This window comes from Magallana gigas, chromosome 3 (assembly GCF_963853765.1).
Source record: "Magallana gigas chromosome 3, xbMagGiga1.1, whole genome shotgun sequence".
NCBI lineage: Eukaryota > Metazoa > Mollusca > Bivalvia > Ostreida > Ostreidae > Magallana > Magallana gigas.
In genome coordinates this window covers 25,428,749-25,447,232 of record NC_088855.1, presented here as the reverse complement: position 1 = coordinate 25,447,232, position 18,484 = coordinate 25,428,749, and the positions used below count along the sequence as shown (strand labels likewise).

General features: G+C 33.2%; 1 protein-coding gene across 1 annotated transcript in view; it reads right to left on the bottom strand.

Moving 5' to 3' along the window:
• LOC105334009 (cilia- and flagella-associated protein 251) overlaps window positions 1-18,484 on the bottom strand; it is a 78,126-nt gene that overhangs the window by 32,590 nt on the left and 27,052 nt on the right. Inside the window, exons 5-13 of the mRNA XM_034482472.2 lie at window positions 13,231-13,389; window positions 10,416-10,584; window positions 10,121-10,211; window positions 6,590-6,658; window positions 6,391-6,459; window positions 6,058-6,243; window positions 5,107-5,166; window positions 4,919-4,998; window positions 4,623-4,762 (exon numbers count right to left, since the gene is read on the bottom strand). Of these exons, the coding sequence (XP_034338363.1) occupies window positions 4,623-4,762; window positions 4,919-4,998; window positions 5,107-5,166; window positions 6,058-6,243; window positions 6,391-6,459; window positions 6,590-6,658; window positions 10,121-10,211; window positions 10,416-10,584; window positions 13,231-13,389 (1,023 nt within the window). The remainder of the gene's footprint in view (window positions 1-4,622; window positions 4,763-4,918; window positions 4,999-5,106; window positions 5,167-6,057; window positions 6,244-6,390; window positions 6,460-6,589; window positions 6,659-10,120; window positions 10,212-10,415; window positions 10,585-13,230; window positions 13,390-18,484) is intronic.

Below are 18,484 nucleotides of genomic sequence, written 5' to 3'. Positions count from 1 at the left end.
CAAATATTAAACTAAATTTTATTGTTAAATACATCGTAAGATCCAGAGCTTGCATACATTAATAAGTCGTCACTTTGAAAGGGACTTGGACACGATTTGAGATCAAAAATTTTATTTTTATTTTTTACGTAAAAAATGGTTTACTGCTGCATTTTAAAGGTCATATGAAACGATTTTTAACACTATGATTTTCTTTCATGAATATAAAGCTTGGTATAAACAAATGATAAAATACATGATGTAAGATTTTTTTGCCTTTGCATTACTGAGAAATAACCGTGAAAACTGAGCACCTGAAAAAATTCTTGCCCGCTAATCGTTCTTGATTTTGTGGATTTATGACGTCACAAAGACCCACCGATGTAAACAATGCATTAAAACTAGTGTAATTTTACAGTAGTTTATCGATTAAATTTTAGTAATTTTTGCATATATGAACGTGTCTTTCTTTTCAAATGAGATCATTTGATTTCGTAGTAGCCTACAGATGACTTAGTTTTAATTGGTCGTTAATGAATAAATCTAATATCAGCTTCTCACCAGAGTAAAGTCATGGTGAAGATCCCGTACTGCAGTGGAAATTTAACGAAAGAAATGCTCCAACATTTACAGCTGATTAATGAATTATCCTTATCCTTTTGAAATAGAAACACCATTTTCTTCTTCGGTACGTATAATGATTGAGCTACATTTAAAGGGAATTAAAGCATTTAAATTGATTTGATTTATTTTGTCACATAAATAAGTATATAAGGCAGGCCAATGAAAATGTTTGAGGCATTGTGTACATAGTTTGTATTTAAGAGCTGCTATAAAATGCCGCAAAATTATTCTTAACTTTTATTTCGAAATAATATAAATTTCTGACTTATTGATCACACGTGTATTAACGTTTTATTAAATTAGATCGCGGAAATATGGCATTTAAGGATTTAGAAATGTATCGGTAAAATAAATCGGTTGTTTGATAAAAATAGTTGTGAACGAATGTGAAGATAATCAACAGATTTTATTAAGAACAAGCATCAATAATGATAAAAAAAACCGAAAGAAAACATTGCGGAAGAAAGTGAGATAAAAGGGATCTGTGAGTAAACACCGCACATACACGTTTTAAAATCAAAACACCGCACATTCAAGTACACGTTTCAAAAACAAAACATTTGAAGAAATTTCTCTTAGACTTAAAAAATAATTAAATGGTAACATATTTGTGAATTTGAAAGTGAAACAAACAATATAATCGTGAAGCGAATGAGGCACAATGAGGCCTACATATGTACAAGTTGTTTAGAAAAAAAATCTTAATGAATTGCATGAACGTGCAAATGGGAAAAAACGATCAGATTTATTTTTGAATTTGTCAATTTCATTAAAAAGATTAAAATAAAACATATAAATATGCTTATATTAAAATTATATTATACTTGCATGTGGATCTATGAAGAAAATCATTTATTCTCCCTGCAGTCTCGAAACTGAATATCATTATGTACACGCTATTACTTGTAAATAAAAACGCACACGATTTCATTTCTTGAGAGAAAAAATACTGACGTGGTTGATTATTGTATAATTATACAAGTTTTTATATAAAATAGTATTTTTTTTCTTTTAAAATGCTGCAAAATGACATGGATATTTGTATTCACAACATAGCTTTATAAGGCGATTGGGTCTTACTGACGTCATAAGCAAGGGAGGTAAGCCGCGAAAGTCAATGTTCCTTTTCCCGATTAAGTAATTTTGATCGACTGTGGCGCTCACATTTTGCATAAAATATCCAAAAAACAATGTCAGTCTTATTAAATAGGCACTTATGAACTCATTCCCGTGTATAACTCAGTATGGTCAGGATATCGTTTCATATGACCTTTAAATGATTGACCAATATATTGAATGTTAAAGTCAAGTTACAAGAGAGAAACAGAGGTAAGAATTGATTGTTATGTAAACAAAGCTCGAGTCTTATAGTTGTTTACAAAATATGTATAATGTAGAGATTTACCATTTCTTAGACAAAATGACATGTAAAAAACAATTCAAACTAACTCAATATCTTCATAAATACTTTTATCAACAAAAGAAAGTTACATTTGATTGAAACTTAAGCCAATACAACACATATGTAAAAAATGACAATACAGAGGGTTCCGGTTAATCTGATAGTCTGTTTATCAGCCATTTTAACAGGAAGCAATAAGGGCTAATTGTCTGAACATTCCCTCTTTTCACCTGGACAATTTATTTTAATTCTTTTTCTGGTATTGTAGAATGCTCTTAAATAATTAATTATGCATGACAACAAATTATTAGAATTTTATTCATTAAGTTTTCTACCCCGATGTAAAATTGGGTGTAATCAGAATTTCCTCGATGTCACATGTTCTTAAGCACTTTTGATTCAGAAATTACATGATTAAATAATTCTTAATGGTGCAAGCCTAGCGTGAAATTAACACAGGCAATGCGTAAATGAAAAAACAGTAAAATGTGTAACTACACAGGTAAGGTCAGTCCTGTGTGCGGTCATCCGGAACAACTATCGATGTCGATAGCTTTCATCTTACGAAGAAGTGAGCCACCCGTGTGTGTTGAAGTGAAACTAATGCCCTGTAAAGAGTTACTGTGTACACAAGAGGGGTGTCAGCTAATTAAACAAAGGAATATAGAGGTGTTAGAGGGTGGGCTGAACTATCGATGTCGGTAACTTTCATCTATCGACCAGCTGACCATCTGTGTGCATTGAGCTGCGACTAATCCCCTGAAGCATTGTTATTTGCAAGTTTTAGGCATGTGCCAAACTGTTTACACAGTGAGAGGTTATACACGAGGTGTGGACATGGTGGAAGAGGTGTGAAAACGTTAACTGATATTTGATCGGCCGATAGAAATCGTATCAGATTAACCAAAAATGACATTTTTTTCCAATCAGAGTATCCGTAAAAATTACAAAGGCTTATATAGCAAATGGATCGGTGTTTTGATTATATATCAGATTAACAGAATTATCAGATTAACCGCTATCAGATTAAGTGGAACCCTCTGTATATTAATTCTTTGTTTACAAATCAAAGAATTATTACCCCCGTATCTTGCCTATAACTTGATATTTGACTTTCAAATTTTGACTTGATATTATAAACTTCTATATTTATCAATATAAACATTGAAAATGGAAATATAAAATTTGAAAATTTTAAGTCAAATCGTGTCCAAGTCCCTTTGAAGAATCAAAGTTATACATGTACATGTCACTCTAATTATTTACAGCTTGGGTTTTATCATAATTTTAACTAATTATCATTATCACATGAATAATATAACGCGATTATTTGATTGCTGATTTCATAATTACATTGGTCATAATTAAGTTATTTAAAAACTAAAAACAATGTGCTCAATTTAAATTGCTCCGGTTTCTACATTCATAACTTTTTAAGTACATTAATTTTACATGTATTTGCCTGAGTTCTGGAAAGAGAATTTATAAATAATGAAAAACATATTTTTTAATCAGAATACACACAACCTTCGCTGATAATAGATGCATTTGAATAAAACTGTTCAAGTAACACTGTGATTGAAAGTTTTGAAAGGCTATTAAATTTTAAAATAAAATCTATCAAAAATTGAAATAAAACCTGAAGAATATGAATTGTGTTGTGATATATATATGAGGTAAAAAATTACATCTTTGTTATAGATTTTGTCGTAATGAAAACAAAAGTACTGGGAGCAAGTTATTTTTATGTTGGGGCGAGCTGTCTTGAGTGTTGGCGAGTTGTCCTAAATTTGGGACGAGTTGTCTTCGGTTTTACTGGGGGCAAATTGTCTTGGGGGAGAGTTGTCCTGATTCCATATTGAGGTATACTATAAATGTTTGTACTGCCATTTACCGGTATACAGGAGACCTTTTTGTCACTTACAGACCCTTAAAAAATCCTAACTGGTAACTTAATTTAAGGTAATAGCTAGTATAATGTAAAAATAACACTTGAAAATCAGCTTTCAAGACGAAAATTTGCAACACTTAACTGTAACTCTTAAAAGAAACTATATACCCTGGTAGTTCAAATTAGAATAAAATTTAGCAGTATGATTGCCATGACCCGAATTAAAATATACTGAAAGAAAATTTGACAGTGGGATTAATTGAGGTTTAAGTATATTTGGCGGAAGTGAAAATTGATAAAAATCCTATATGAAGTCATCATATTTGACTTTTGACATTCGTTATGACCTTGAAATTTGATGGGCATAAAGTCTTGTTGGTTGTATTCAAACTTCAGGCCTTTACTGTGAACAGAACACAATTAAGTTTCACATTTTTAAATGACACCATTCAAATGTACACTCATGTACCAAAAGTATGTCAATTTTTTTTCAAGATGGCGGCTAAAATTTTTGTTTACATCTTTAATAAAAGTATTGACTAAATATTTTGTGCTGAATTCTTTGGATGCAATCACTCTCCCCCATTGTTTCATAAGACTTGGATACAGGGATCGAAGGTATGTTTGTGAAAGGTTACTCGAAGCACCCAGCAATTACTGTTTCTAAACTTATCTTTGGTCAAAGAATAAATGAATGAAATGTGTGATAATAATAATCATACTTACAGCTGTAGCTAAGAACTGTGAATTGTGTGAGAAGGCTATATGTGTGATTCCGTATCTGGCATATCTGAAAGGCTCTGCTGTCTGGTCCTCCAGTGTAATGGAGTCCAGCACTCTTACTGATCCATTCACAAATCCCACTGCTGCAAACAAGGAAAGAACAATTCTCATTAAAGAATGAAAATGGACATATTTAATTAAAGCCTTCCTCATTTACTCATTTTTTTAAAAATGTAACTTAATTATAGTGCTCAGTAGATATTTTTCTCAAGAGTAAAATATGCACATGCTTAATTCACCTATGTAAGCTCCTTTAGGATCATAGGCACAACACCTGATCATGCTATTTTTCTCAAACTGTCTGGAGACCATTACTTGTCTAAAATGAAATTGAATGGTAATCATTTACATTCAGAGTTCAAGAATTTCATCTTCATGTACATCATTCAAAATAGGAAAGATAGTGCAAATAAAAACAATGGCATACTTCTTTTCATAGTTCCATATTTTCAGAAGTCCAGAATAACTTCCCATCACAACATAAGGTCTGGTAAAACAAAATGGAGACAAATTTTAGGAGATTATCAAAATATCATTTGCTCTTTCGTGCATCATAAATACATCAAAGGTAGATAACTCTGTATCATTCATGATTATTAACATTGATTACAGTTTGTATTATTATTTTATCCCTGCGCAGATCTAGAAAAAAAAACCTGGGGGTGGAATTCATGGGAGTGTCTTGGGGATATCTAAGTTTGCTAAGGGGACCTAGGCCTATTTTCAGTGTTATTTTACTACGTAAATCCATTAAAGGATACAAACCAAAAACTGTCCATTCTGTGAGATCAAGAACTGATTGATGCCTGTAGTGCAGAGATTAGTTCTTTCTCTCACAGAATTGACAGTTTGAGGCTTATATCTGACTTAAAACAATGCCTCCTTTGTTTTAAGAATGGACAGTATCAGGTAAACAGTTGCAAACCTGTTGACAAAGTGATAAATATATATTTTTCAACTTTAAAAATAAAACCAGTTTTGCATAGAACTTTTCTTGTTCACTTAATAGACAGTTTCAGGCATGTGCAAAGGTTTATAAAGCTGTGCTAAAAAATCATATTCATTCACTCCTCTACTATGCAACACCTGCATCTTATTCTCTAATAGGGAGAGTATTTCTTATCTAATAATATTCAAGGATGTAAAAGAGAAGCTGCATATACAAGCACTGTTCTTAGTCATATTCTGGATATGGATGGTGGGAATTTTGATGACCAACAAATTATTTTGATGAAATGATTAAGCCAACCAAAACAGAGAATGCATTGACAGGCACGTATGCAGAAATTTTTCCAGGGGGCGCAGAGAATGGTTTAATTTTAAGTACTAAGTAATTTTATTAAATTAGTTTTTGCACATAATTTTACAGAAAACTTACAATGAAGGATGAGCAGAAAGAGCATGAATGGCAGCATCATGCTCTCTGTGAATGACCTTCACCTTAGTCCCATCTGCAGTTACACTTCCAAATATGGCGATACTGCTTCCCACTACAAAGTCTTTGATGACAAACCTCCTTGCTTCAATTGTTGCATCAGGTGGATAATTAGACCCTTCTTTTGCACTGTGATATTCAATTCAATTTACAATAAATGAGTAGTTTTTGTGAAGGATACACAAAAATAATGAATTTTTGAATTTTAAATTACATGCACATTCTTTGACTGTAAGCGTGTTAGAAATTCCATGTGCTTTGTAAATGCATACTTACACAGGTTCAAAATTTGGATAAAACGCAAAACTAATTGATGTCACTGGTCCCAAGTGGAAGTCTTGATACCTGGTGAAAGAGATGAATGACATTTTTTTTTTTTTTTAATCTGAATTTAAAATGGCCATACACGTAAAGACTTATTCAATTTTTTTCATAAAGGAATACTATTTTTGAAATGAAATTGAAAGATACAAACCAATGGACAAGCTTTAAACTTTGATCAAAGAATTTCACATGGCCAGCCATATCTCCGACAACAATGAAACTACAAAGCAGAAAAATAACTATCATGTTAAAACATAGGTAATCCCAGGTTAAAAAGCTCACCAAGACGAGGCATCACCTTTATGAGGCACCACCTTTATGAGACCACTGTTATATTAAAAATCATAGTTAATGATCTTGGATATTCATAAAATACTGTTTTGACACAATATCGTCTATCATATGTTAAAAAAGATGCCCATGGGCCACATTGCTCCCCTGAGCAACATTAGACATAATAAGATCAGCTTCATGAAGTCATATCCAAAATATTGGGACAATGAATGAGTAAAACAGATCCTGTATTAAAAGATTTTCAAAATTTTCTACCCATGTTCTTATGTTGAGCCCTTCTGTAACTAGATGATTTCATAGGTATATCCCATACTGAGCATTAATTACCATTCTTAAAAAAAATCTTAAGTTAAACAACTGTTCATATAAATGTAAACCTACATCAAACTTTGAACCCCTTGTGTGACCCAAGAATTATCCAGGGCCACAGTCAAAACAACTGAGAATCAACAAATATCAATATGTTTGCATATTAGTAATACCATATATTTTAGAGAACGATCAAATTTATTTCCTCTTAATATATTACTCAACCTGAAGATGCTTCCACTCAAGTAATACCTTTCTGCTTAATTGATTTTCACCACCCGCACTGATCATGAAAGTACAACTTCAAACCGTAAGTTTTAAAACCATGTCAATTTCAAGTGTTAGTTCCAGTCAAAACAATGTGTATTGTCTCATTTGTTTATTTTTAAGAGATCAATGCAGCTGTTCCTAGGACCTCCCTAGCACATTTTCACAGCGTGTTTTTACATAAATATAACGTGTAGTATTAATAATCATATTAAATTGCCTTTAAAATATTAGGGATATGATTCAAAGATATTTTATGAATAAGTGAAGAGTATTAAAAATCCAAAGAAAAATTCTGTCATCTGCATGTGATTCATATGACAGATACACATGTTGTAAACATTACTAACAAAACCGTTGGGGTTACATGGAAAAGCCGTCAAAATGACCTAGATCATCTCTCTATAGGAGAAACGATCTGTAGATATACTGGGCTGTTAGCAGAATAGTAATGCCTCGGCTTTTATATTTCAAAACAACATTTCTCGGCCTCGGAGGTTATTCTGCAACATTCATGAAAACTCGTACTTTATTTAATGATACGATATTTCATCTCATACATGTGGTGTATATTACCCGTGTGATAAACCTTTGCTTTATCAAACGGGTGATGCTTTATCAAATACTTCCGGTCCGAACTATTTTTGACACAGCCCCTCGCTTCAACGCTTCATTGACCTATTTTCAAAGATTTACTAGTACTTTCAATATAACTACAGGTGACACTTGATGGCTCAAACTTCGATCTCTCGAAGTTCTTGATCTCTCGAAGTGAAATCACGGTCCTGAATTTTTTCTCTATAAGCAAATTTACTCTTGATCTCTCCTACTCCGATTTCTCGAAGTTCTTGATCTGTCGAAGTAACACCTGGGTTCCGTTATACATATTTCATTGTTTTTCACTCTTGATAACTCAGTAGTTTCAGTGTACACACTCGATCAATCAAGCGTGTAATTATAGCTCCATGTGGACCTTACCTGAACAGGGGAGTGATTACGCCTGAGGGCTAGTGTGGTGGTGTTAATTGGTTGATCACGTAAGTGACACTTCCCCTTGCTTCCTTCAAAGTGTTAGATAGGTAATTTGAAACTGATCTATTAATTTCCAAAACTTGTGAAATTACAGTATATTAAACCACTCTTTACTTAAAATACTCTGTAATTAAGAAAACATAATATACCGTATTTTTCGGGGCATATGTCAATGTGGGGCATAGGCCGAATTGCTCATTTTCAGACAAAATTCAGGAAAAATCCTTAGACGAGCCGAATTGGGGGATAAGCAGATTTTCAATTGATGATTACTATAGTGAAAATATGACCGCTGATTAAGGAAGTCGTCGTATTAAGTATATACTTTCAGAATATCGATGTAGAAAGTTAAAAGAGTAATTAAAGTTATTAAATTTGCTTAACATATATATTTACACATTTTTAAAAAATACATCTGTGTTTAGTGGCTGTTTGGTCTCTTCCGTATTTGTCGGTATATCGTTACGTATCGTAATTTTACATAGTGTAAATTTAATGATTGCAACACCAACCTCCGTGGTTCTGTCTGATAGAACTAAGTATAATATTTTACCAAACCTTTCATATTGACAGACAGACAGACGGACGACAGACAAAATGTGATCAGAATAGCTCACTTGAGCTTTCAGCTCAGGTGAGCTAAAAACGGATAGCAATACTCAGGTGACCTAAAAATAGTAACAATTAGTCTTAAGAAGAAGTTAAAAATGTAAAATTGTTAACACACGACACATGACGCACATCGCACAATGATGGACGAAAACAGATAGCAATAGGTCACCTGAGTTTACTCAGGTGACTAAACTCAGGTGACCTATAAAGACTTGTCACCACTTAACTGCAGTACAAATCGATGACATCACATACAATGGTAAGCCATGTAAAATATCCCATTTGTTATTATTTTACACACAAAAAAAAAGAAACATTCACTTATTCAATCTGTAAAGAACTTCAATATACAGGAGGGTCACTTGACAGATGCGTAGGTAAAGTACCCAAGCCACGTGCAGTGAGGCATGACTAATCCCGCCTTGCCAGCACTGTCGGTAAATTTGAAAGTGATTTGGGAAATCAGAGTGTTTATCCAAGCTAATTATGAGGGGCTCGCTCATGAAAAAGGTGTGAAACTCGATTGACAGGCGTGATCTTTTCATCATATTAAGCGGGGTGCACTATTCCAGCCATTATAATAACAGATGTAAAATACAATGATTTATTAAGAAATGGTTTTGTGTTTTGAAAACATATTATATTAACCGAACTATAATAATAAACAGGTATTATATTAAGCTAGGTCATCTGTATCTGTTTTACAGCAAATTTACATGTACATGTACTACTGTTATATGTACAGTAGTCCAGAAGCAATGTTTAATGTACCATGTATTTCATGTACTGTGGAACCATTTTTATTTGTGGGGGTCAGTGTTCATGGGCAGCCAAAATTTTCCTTGTTCGTAGGGGCGTAATTTTATTGGTTGCAGGTTCATCATCTGTGGGCAAGGGTTATCCTCGAAAGCCACAAACATTGGTCCCCCACAAACAATGATGATTCAACAGTAACTTATTGTATACAGTCAAACCTCGTTATCTCGAACTAGATGGGACTTGTTAAAAACTTCGAGATATCTAAGTATTCGAGATATCAAGGGTAAATTACTTAAACTATAAGTGGTTGGGAGTTACCAATCTTTTCGACATATTCATTGTATTTGAGATATTGGTGTTCGAGATACTGAAGTTCAACTGTATATAATTAAAGGTAATGCTTTATTACTTTTCTGTAGTAGTAAGAACATTGATTCCTCTTTCCTGTTGTCGGATAATCTTCAGTGCCTTTTTGTCTGCAGAGGGTTGTGAATCGTGCACTTAAAAAAAATACATATATATACATGTTCATACATGTACTTAGTACCACAAGAAATCCTGTAAATAAGAGAACTTCAGTTTTCATATTTGACTACGGTAAATAATCTAGCTGGTGGTATATCTATTCATTAGTATTTAAGCATTCCACTATGCTATGCAGTTTTTAAAGAAACTCTGAATTATACCAATTTTCACATAATTACATTTTGTGAGGGGCTTGTTTGTGTCCCAAACCACAAGATTTCCTATAGATGTGGAAGTCAACACTCTAGTGCTGTTTTTCTGGAAGATGGACTGACTATATCTACCCACAGGTTTGTTGAAGTCTTGGTCTGTCAGAGGAGGAGCAAAGTATTCCATATGGTTGTCATTCTGCAGAGTGAAAATTCATCATTTTCTAGATGTGCTTCAAATGTTATTAATTAAGCTAAAGATCTAGTAAATGATTCCACAGTGTCTTTTTTAAGCTGAACCATTACGATGTAATAATTGATTTTATTATTTCTTTTCCCATACATTACGGCTTTAAAGGGGCATGGTCATGATTTTGGTCAAAAATTATTTTTCCAATTTTATTATTTACAATGCTTCAAAAAGGCATTTTTAATAGGTAACCAAAATTTGAGTGTCATTTGTTGAGTTATAATTGAGTTACAGAGCTTGAAATTCTTTGCTATGTAAACAAGCGTTTGTTTACATTTTGAACGTTGAAGTAAAAATTTCAGGTTTAAACCTAAAATGAATATGCTAAACCTAAGGAACTGTTTATCTATGCTTAAAATAAATAAAAAGATAAACAAATAAGCTGGAAATAGATTTTTACTGGTATATTGAACCTATGTAAACAAAAACAGGGCACGAGCCTTGTTTACATGACAAAGAACTGTGAGCCCTGTATCTTGCTTATAACTCTACGAATGACTCTCAAATTTTATTTGGTCATTAGAAATGCATTTCTAAAGCATTTTAGATAATAAAAACCTAAAAATAGAATGTGACCAAAATCATGACCATGCCCCTTTAAAGTATTTACAGAGAAAATGAAACAATTTCTTGACATTCTAAATTAAATCATTGGAAAAGTAATCCCGATACCTATATTAGACATCATTTTAAAGAGGTGGCAAAAAGCTTGCTTGATTCTATTTTTGGAGAAAAATGTAGGCATTCTAGATGCATTTCATTAGTCAAAAATAGACAAAACTCCGAAATTTGTTACCTATTTTGAATAAAGTTTAAATAGAGGTTTTGTTTTGAAGGCATATATCTGGTAGTTAGCATTATCCACGCATGTGACTGCAATTTTTAAATACCGATCTCGATCCATAATACTTACCGATATCCAAAGAAACCATCTTTTGCGATTTAAATAATACAGATTAATCAACAGGTTTTTTTTTAAATCATGTTTTCTATTTAACAATAATCAAAACATATTTTTAGAGTTATGAAATAATAAACCTATGCACAGTTTTATTTTTACGGACCTTTTTTTAAAATATATATTTTAATGATTTTACCAAAAATATGCCAATTGTGATCCTGAAAAGGCCGGTCCCTTAGGTAATTTTATTTTTAATTGATTAAGGGCGTTAAGGTGTAAATAATGTCAAAATTTTAGAGAATTCTGTACGTAAATAAAATTGTAAGAGCTTAAATTCTCTTTGAAAAATTATTCATTTTATCTAATTTGTATGCAGATTTATCATTTTTTTAAATAAATAAGCAAGTGTAACATAAAAACTTTTGTTTTGAAATAATAATTACTTTATTTTACATAGGATATAAGTCAAAAAATGATTTTTTGAAAATCAAATTTCAGGCTTAGGCTTATATTCTTTATGTATGAGAAAAGCGCCATTTTCCGCAATCGGTTCTATTTTTAGCAACGGCCCTAGCTTTTATAATACCGATGGACCAGCAAACAGGGTAAAATTTGATAAAAACATATCCTAAGATACACGTTTGAAAAATATGAAAAAATTCTGTACGCATTTTATTTATCTAGTGGGGTATGGACCATTACCTTAAGTTTCATAAACCTGTAGGCACCTTTCATTTACTAGATCTTGACCATAAAATTTGATTCTCTTGTCATTCAAGTAATTAAATATATAAGAACACTTTTTTGTAGAATCTAATTAGGTCACAAAGGCTGCCAATTTCTAATTTCTGCCAATGGGGTGGTCATTACTAAATAAAGATTTTGTTTTTACTCCAGAATAACCTTGATTAAATATTGCATATATGAAATTTCTCAACAGATCTCTGTGTTGGCTATGGTACTCGGCTGACCATTGAGGCCTCCCAGTTAGCATCTTATTATAAGACTGACCAGACTAACTAGACATGACTTTTTATTAGTCTGACTTAAAATCTTATCTGTGACTTAAAGAACTTAGGTTGCTTTTGTACCGTGTTCTGTAGAAAGATAAAAACTTGCTCTAAGCATGAGAAAAGGGAGCACACTGTTTTGTATAAACCATTTATTAATAAGTGTAAAGGTCGAGATCTAGTAAATGATTCCAGATTGTCTTTCTGGAGCTAAAACCATTATGATGTCATAATTGATTTGATGAATTTTTATTCCTGGCTGTACTTTACGGCTTTAAAAAAAATTATGTAGAAAATGAAACTGTTTCTTCACATTTTTTATCAAATCACGGAAAAAGTCCCGATACTTATATTAAATTTGACATCATTTTAAAGAGGAGGTCAAGAGCTTGTTTGATACCGTTTTTGGAGAGACTGTAGGCATTCTAGATATATTTCATTGGTCAAAAATGGAAAAAAGCTTCAAGATTTGTTACTTATTTCCTTCATATCACATAGAAATTGACTTGTTAAAAACATAATTTTTCATTTATTCACCAGAAATTTAAGCCCCAGTAGACCCTATCAAACAAAGCTATTATTGTGAAGCATTAATTATTAAAAGAATTTATATCTTGAATTTCATAAACCTGTAGGCATCTTTCATTTACTAGATCTTGACCATTACATTTTCTTTAAACTTACCCACTGGTAGAAGATAACTTGAGAGTCACTATTAGACACCAAGAAGTGAATATCTTCGGGATTGAAATGAATGAAAGATTGAACTCCATAGCTTGGATTTAGTTCTGCCGTACAGAGAGGGGTATCCCCATCCACAGTCCAGTTCCAGATACTCAAAACCTATAGTGTTTATTAAACCAGTACATGCATGTTATAACAAAAGGCCCATGAGCCACATTGCTCACCTGAGCAACAATAGCCATAATAAAATCAACTTAATGGAATCATATACTAAATATCTGGACAATGTTGTAGAATAGATCCTGTATACTGAAAACAAGAGGCCCATGGGCCTTATCAGTCACCTCAGTAACAGCATTGTGGCTTTTGCAATGTATATTCATGTGCATTATAATACAGGGCTAATGAAATCATTCTTAATTGGATTAGATCTTGATGATATGTATCCCGGTTCGGTTTAGCTGTCAGAAGGATAACAGAACTAGGACACCATGTCAACCCCAAGGACGCTGAGCAAATTGGACTAAGTGTGTTCATTTATGTACTAGCACACATAATGTTCAAACTCATAAACAACAAATTGAGGAACTCCTGAGTGCAAGAAAAAATAGGTCATAATAACACAGATCCAGGGGCATTTCATTCTAGTTACATGTACTATTATCTGCAGGTAGGAATGCCTCATTCTGAGATCCAAAATCTTTCTGAGCCATAAACCCTGTCTCAAAATGACAACTCTTTACATCAAGTTTCAAGTTTCAATTCACATTTTTGATGACCGCATTTTAACTCTGTTACTAAACATGTGTAAAAATGCAATGTGTCTCCCTGACATCAGCATCGGTGCTGCCCTCTCGGAGATGCTAAGAGATAACCCAGCATGGAGGTAATGATTTTAACAATATGGCAACACCCATAGATTGCAAGAATTAGTTATTCTAAGTGGTATATCTTCTTACTGTGGAAAGCTGTGTCTAAATGGTTTTCAGAAATCATTATATACTATTTATTACATCAAACAGACAAATTCGAGCCCTTGATAATTTTTTCATGTTCACTTCGTTTAATTCAATTAACTTTCTAAATTCTAAAAAATTATTTAAAAATTGTAGCATAACATACAGTGACATAATTGAACAAATCGTAAGTTCAAAATAAATAATTGGTCAAAATTACACCACCTTACCCTATATAATCATTACAGCCCTGCCCTAACACCAGAACCCCTAGACCAAGGGCCATGAAATTCACAATTTTGGAAAAGGCATTCGTCCTCATCATAACTATGTAGTTAATTCTTCAGAATATTACCCAGGAGCACTGGAAAAGATTTTCAAAGAATGACTGCATTCATTCAGAGCCCCATCCTAACACCAGAACTCCCTGACCAAGAGGCAATGAAATTCACATTTTGGAAGAGGCGCCATTCTTCCTCATCATAACTATGTACTTAGTTCATTGGCTAAATACCATGGAGCAGAGGAGAAGATTATTTTAAAAAATAAATGCATTTTCACTTTATAATCATTAGAGCCCCATCCTAGCACCAGAACCCCTGACATTTTCACAAAGAGCTTAATGCTTATTACAATCCTGCCAGTAGTTTGACTGCTTGATGTCCAGGAGTAAAGATGGTGATTAGCCCCACCCTTTCAGGCCCAAGGGGGGGGGGGGGGGGGGGGGACAGAAGCAAAATTTCACACTTACTCCCCTTCACCCATAGATGCTATATGCCAAATTTAGTTGAAATTGGTTTTTTGTTTCAAGAGAAGAAGCTAAAAAGTTTACAAACGACGACGGACATTAACAGATAGCAATAGGTCGCCTGAGTGACTTAGGTGACCTTATTACACATGGCAAAAATAAACCTGTACACAGTAAAAAGATTTTCAAAACTTTTTCTGGATATTCTTATGTAATTGAATGATTTCATAGTCATATCACATATTGAGCATTACTGTTCTCAAGATCTTAAACATATAAACCTACAGCAAACTCTGAACCAGCCTTGTGGGCCCACGTATTGTCCGGGGCCACAGTCTAAACAATTAAGAATCAAAATATGTCAAGATGCTTGCATATAAGTAACACAGTATATCTTTAAAAATGATTTTTTTTTTAAATAATTTACTCTATATATTCCTATGTAAAATTGGACCCCCACTGTGGCCCCACCCTACCCCCAAAGATCATGATTATGGCAAACTTAAATCTTCATAAGGCTAATTGCTGTCACTACCATTACAGCTTTTCTGGTTGATTGGTTTGCAAAGAGGATTTTTAGAGGTTTTTCTCTATATATTCCTGTGTAAAAATTTGATTCAATTAACTCTACCTGAGGATGCTTCCACACAAGTTACAGATTTTTTGGCTAAATGGTTTTTGATAGAAAAAATTAAGCTAAATGGTTCTTGATAGAAGATTTTTAAACATTTTTTTAAATTTTCCAGAGAAATATTAGCCCTCCACTGCGGCCAAACCCTACCCCTGGGGATCATGATTTGAACAAAATTGAATCTATCCTGCCTTAGGATGCATCCACACAAGTTATAGCTTTTCTGACCAAATGATTTTTGAGATGTTTTTGAGTAAATATACCAACAAGTTTTCAATAACTCCTAATTATCTCCCCCTGGAAAAGGGTGTGGCCCTTCATTTTAACAAACTTGAATCCCCTTCACCCTATGATGCTTTGTGCCAAGTTTGGTTGAAATTGGCCCTGTGTTCTAGAAAAAAAGTTGAAAATGTAAAAAGTTTACAGACTGACGGACAGAAAGACGCCATACAAAAAGTGATCAGAAGAGTTCACTTATTCTTTCAGCTCAGAAAAGCTAAAAATGTCAAATGAAATTTTCAATGAAAAGATCACTTTATTTAAGGAATGAATTCATTAGCTTCCAAATTTATACAAGTACGAGGGTTGTTAGAAAAGTTTGTAGGCAGAGTGATTTATGAAAATATTTTGTAGGATGATGTATATTTTACTGAATGACTATTGTAACGATTTTATTTTATGCAATGTTAAATCATGCATACGGCAAATGACAGCTGTGTTTGTACTGTCTCCAAGCAACCATTGGAGAATGTCACGTGACCCACAGAGGGTATATAAGCGAGCCTGTCGCAGTCTTTTCCATAGCAATGTTTAAAGAGAAAGGAATTACGAGACTGATTAAGGTACGATTTTTGTAGGTGGGTTGCCTTGAAAGAGAGACTTGCCACATTGATAATTATAGGACCAATGGTGACCTCAGGTAACCATTAGTCGGCTGTCCTCTTTGAGGCAAGCCTAAGTTAGTCGTCGCTGATAATCTAACAGTATCAGGGAAGAGGTATGCCATTAGTTAGAGTTAGGACCAGTAGCAATTTAAAAGCATATCGACCTCGCACTTCGTGCTCGGTCGATATGCTTTTCTGTAAAGTTGATATATCTATGGATCAACCTCATGAAAGGGCTATATTTGTATAATATATCAATATCATATCATAAAATTTCATGTGATATGATACTATATTATAGAAACTAATATCATATTATACAATATCACATGATACAATATTATATATTGTTATATTCAGTAGTATATTCTCACTATATAACTCTATATAGATGAATAGTCAATAAATGTAATATTAGCTCGTCCGAAAAATATTGACCGGTCAATATTTTTTTGATATTGACCGGCTAGGAATAATATCTAGAGAACATTCCCTCTATTTCAAATAATCGCCTCTGATTTGAGGATTCGTAAACTATGACGTTAATAACTCTTCGCGACTCCAAAACAAGGTGACGTCATAATAGACAGTCAGTCAAGGCAAGTAAACAACGGACGTGCGATGCGACGGTTTGCTATCATAACGGATGTAAGGATTTGCGAATTACTGTGAAGTAAAATCAGGTTGAACATCTGTATGTTAATTCTTACGGTCGGCGGAATATCACCAGTGATCGTTTGATGCTGAGGATATTTTGGAAATGAACTTTGCACAAAATTGAATACGTGAATTCTTTGTTGAGCTGAGAAAACTACGGCGACCTGTTTTCAATTACTTTATTAAATTTTGGTTTGTTTCTTCATATAACAAAACAAATGTTGACTGTGTTTTCGGGCAACATTGATTATATTAGCCCCCTTGGGACGAAAATATTGCCCTCCGCTTCGCGTCGGGCAATATTTCGTCCCTCGGGGGCTAATATAATCAATGTTGCCCTCAACCCCAGTCAATATTTGTATAATATACAATATCGTATCATAAAATACAATATAAACTATAGCAATATCATCGCATGTAACAGTATCATGTTATAATAAATAAATAATACAATATCATAAATACAATATTGAATCATAATATACAATATTATACATAACAATATCATGATACATATTATAAAATATTTCAAAAAAATGATAGAATGTCATATCGGATCATATAATTTTTTATAATATAACATATGATATTATATTGTATCATATTAAACAATAGTGTAACATATTATACAATACCTTTTCATTGGAATCATATTATATCATTTAACAACAAACACATCTATCTATCAAGCAGGTTTGAGTGAGGTTATAAGGAGATTTTTTTAGCATTCTTGATAATGGAGATCAGGCTCTGCATCTGAAGCTTCCTCTGCGTTTCATTTATATTATAGTTAAATCAGCTATGCAAGTTATTATCTATAAAACATGTGACCTGTTCCAAAAAACAAAACCTCATCCAGCATCTGAAACCTATGGCTCAGACTCAGCATTCAAGCCTGTCAGGTGCATCAGTATCATAAGACACACAATCTGTTCAAGTTTGATGAAGTTAGGACCAGTAAAAACTAATATATAATCATCAGAGGGCACCTGCAACAAAAACACTAACCAGCTCTAAAAACCTTAACCTCCTCCAGCATCTTAAACCTATAGCTCAGATTCAGCATTCAAGCTGTCTGGTGCAACAGTATCATAAGACACACCATCCATGCAAGTTTGGTGAAGTTAGGACCAGCAGTTACTTAGATATTGCTATCAAAGGGCACCTGCTCCAAAAACATTAACCTGCTCCAAAAACATTAACCTGCTCCAAAAACATTAACCTCCTCCAGCATCTGTACTTTAGGACCCAGATTCAGCATCCAAGTCTTTCAAGTCCATAAGTAGGTCCAGATGCATCATCCATGCAAGGTTGGTGAAGATATGACAAGTAATAACTTAGATACAGGACCTGCAACAAAAACTTTAACCAGGTTCAG